The sequence below is a fragment of the Sinocyclocheilus rhinocerous genome, unplaced genomic scaffold, assembly GCF_001515625.1.
Source record: "Sinocyclocheilus rhinocerous isolate Xijiao unplaced genomic scaffold, SAMN03320098_v1.1 scaffold1330, whole genome shotgun sequence".
Taxonomy (NCBI): Eukaryota; Metazoa; Chordata; class Actinopteri; order Cypriniformes; family Cyprinidae; genus Sinocyclocheilus; species Sinocyclocheilus rhinocerous.
In genome coordinates this window covers 544,956-548,063 of record NW_015665026.1, presented here as the reverse complement: position 1 = coordinate 548,063, position 3,108 = coordinate 544,956, and the positions used below count along the sequence as shown (strand labels likewise).

The window sequence follows — 3,108 nt, the reverse complement described above, 5'->3', positions numbered from 1 at the left end:
CTCGTATCTACCAAAGACAGTTTGGAAAGATTTGTGACTTGCTTGCATACTCACCTCTCGATATTTACCAGTTTCCTCAGTTTCGAATTGGGTTCACCTCTGTCTTCTGAGTGATGTGTTGTAACACAACTGTATATTTGAGGATTTGAGCACCCATATGTCACATCTATCTATCTATCTTATCTATCTATCTCTTGACAGACTGCATTGCCTTCAAAATATTCAAACTTTAAGTTTTTATAACTACTTTTAAACTTCAAACTATTTCAGACTGAAAACCATCAAACTTAAAACTTTTTTTTTACTTTTTAAACTTTTCAAACTTTCTGGTCCGGCTTTCTCAAGCCAACTTAAAGTTTGTCTTGACAAATTTTTTTATCTAGTTAAAGACTGTTATTCTTCATCTTCTTCTTCGTCATGCGTGTGATTACCTCACAGCTGTGACACCATACAGCTAAAAAAAATTAACCTTACTTTACATATGAGGGATTACAGTATATCTTCCAGTGTATGTGTAGCACTTGACTAATTTGATTAATAAAATAATGTTCTAATGAAAATGTGTTTTTTATTAAAAAATGTTTAGTGTTTAATTGATTTAATGTTGTAGTAGCCATTTGATAAAAAAAACGAATTTAATTCAATTTAAGTTGTTAACTTACCCTCTTTTCCTGAATATATAATGGGTAAGTATGTCTTCCTTGATCATTACAAAATTATAACGAACTGTAAAGCAATTACTCTATATAACTCTATATAACTATATATTAACTATATATAACACACATATCTGTTAAATTACTATCCTGAGGCTGGTTTATGCCAGCGTATACCCTACCAGTGTAAGTAGTGTTATAATGTATAGTAAATAATAATTAATATTCATTCATTTATTTGTAAAAAAAAATAAATAAAAAATACATGGTAACACTAAATTTTTTGGGTCTCTTAACTAGCTTATTAGCTTGCATATTACTAGAATATTAGCCATTTATTAGTGCTAATTAAGCACATATTAATGCCTTATTCTACATGACCTTATTCTACATCCCTAATCCTACCCAATAACTAAACTTAACAACTACCTTACTAACTATTAATAAGCAGCAAATTAGAAGTTTATTGAGGGAAAAGTCGTAGTTAATAATGAATAAGTGTTTCCTATTCTAAAGTGTTACCAAATGCATTACTATGGGCTGTTGAACAGTCTACTGTGTGGATAAATGAATACATACAATAAATAATTAAATGTCATTATGCAGCATCAGAGTGGGTGGTAGATGGGTTGGTCAGTCTGATCCAGACACTGAATAAATGAAGGCACAGTACGGAGAGCAGAACAAACTCCTAACAGGAGGAGACTCACACATGGCCTATGAGACAGAGGATCATGAGATTCAATACTGCTTTCCTGCCATCAACTCATCATGTATCAAGGGAAAACACTCCAGACATGAATACAATATCATGTATATGTTTTTTTCATTGCTGTCAGCATGGACTGTGTTTCTGAACCTGCTGGTGATCATCTCCATCTCTCACTTCAAGAAGCTTCACACTCCAACCAACCTGATCATTCTCTCTCTGGCTGTGGCCGACATGCTTGTTGGATTTGTGATGCAGATAGATGCCACGAGGCTGATTGAGATGTGTTGGTACTTTGGGGACACTTTCTGTGGACTGTTTTTGGCAATAATAGGGCTGCTCATTTCAGCATCTCTTTATAATTTAATTTTAATTGCTGTTGATCGTTATGTGGCTGTGTGTCACCCTTTACTGTACCAACAAAAAATAACTACAACTAAAACTTTGATTATCATATGCATCTGCTGGATGTGGTCTTCAGCATACAATATTTCCTTCATAACAGATAACAGATATTTTGATCCATCAAGCAGAACATATGGGTGTTATGGAGAGTGTCCCTTTATGATTAACTCTGCCTGGAGTATGACTGATCTGTTTGTGTCTTTCCTTTTTCCTTGTACCGTGATTATAATTTTATATCTGAAGATATTTTATGTTGTACATCACCAAGTGAAAGTTATAAACTCCCTGATGAAGAGTGGTAAATGTGTAACGGAGGGTTCAGCGAGGAGGAAATCTGAGAGTAAAGCTGCTTTGACATTAGGAATCATTGTGAGTGTTTATCTGCTTTGCTATATTCCATACTATATCTTGTCTCTAACAGTGAATACAGTAATTTCTTTCAAAATAGTAAGATTTCTATTATGGATTGTGTATATTAACTCAGGCCTGAATCCTCTGGTCTATGCTTTATTTTACCGTTGGTTTAAAGTGTCAGTTAAACACATCTTAACTCTTAAAATATTTCAGACAGCATCCTCTCTCATTGACATTTTTACAGATTATAATCAGAGCTTATAATGGATCATAATTGTTGTGGGGTTTTGATCCCCCCCCCCCTGTGTTTTGTTGTCGTTGTTTCTTGTCATGACTTTGATGTTTATATAGTATACATAATTACTAACAATAATCAGGCTGAATTTTGAAAATATTTATGGCTCAAATCAACTTTTGATTGTGCTGTAGTATGTTTAAATACTGAATTAAATAAATAATATACAAATTTCTTCAGCCAGTTTGTAATCTGACAACATCATCAATCATTTTCAATATCTGAGGAACTGTATTTGTTTATTTCACACCTTTAATAAACAATTCAGTGCAAGATCATCTCAACATCAATAATACATGCAAAACATGAATAATGCCAATTATAATTGTGTTTCCGAGTTTTCACATCAGTGATGTTTTCTGACAGAGTAAAGTGTAAGCCAACTGAACAAAAACAAGTCCATGTATATGACAGATCAATTGATTGATTTACTTTAGTTTTATAATATCATTCATGATACCTGAAGGACATATTAATAAATATGTAGTTAAATAATGCTGTGTACAAGTTCAAGATGCAGTGAATCTGGTAAAACGCATTTCATGTTTGCATTATTGTTCATATTTGTCTAATAAATGAACATAATTGCTATTAAGGAAATTAAGTTTAGTATAAAATAATTTTTACCTACTAGCCTGTTATTCAGTTTATTTTAGACTGAATAGGTTCTGTGGAGTAAATTAAATCGT

The 3,108-nt window shown here is 32.5% G+C and overlaps 1 protein-coding gene across 1 annotated transcript; it reads left to right on the top strand.

Moving 5' to 3' along the window:
* The first annotated feature begins 1,314 nt into the window (after nt 1-1,314).
* LOC107730948 (trace amine-associated receptor 13c-like) lies at nt 1,315-2,388 on the top strand. Its single transcript, XM_016541911.1, has one exon. The coding sequence runs from the start codon at nt 1,315-1,317 to the stop codon at nt 2,386-2,388; it is 1,074 nt and encodes a 357-aa protein (XP_016397397.1).
* Nucleotides 2,389-3,108: the final 720 nt, after the last annotated feature.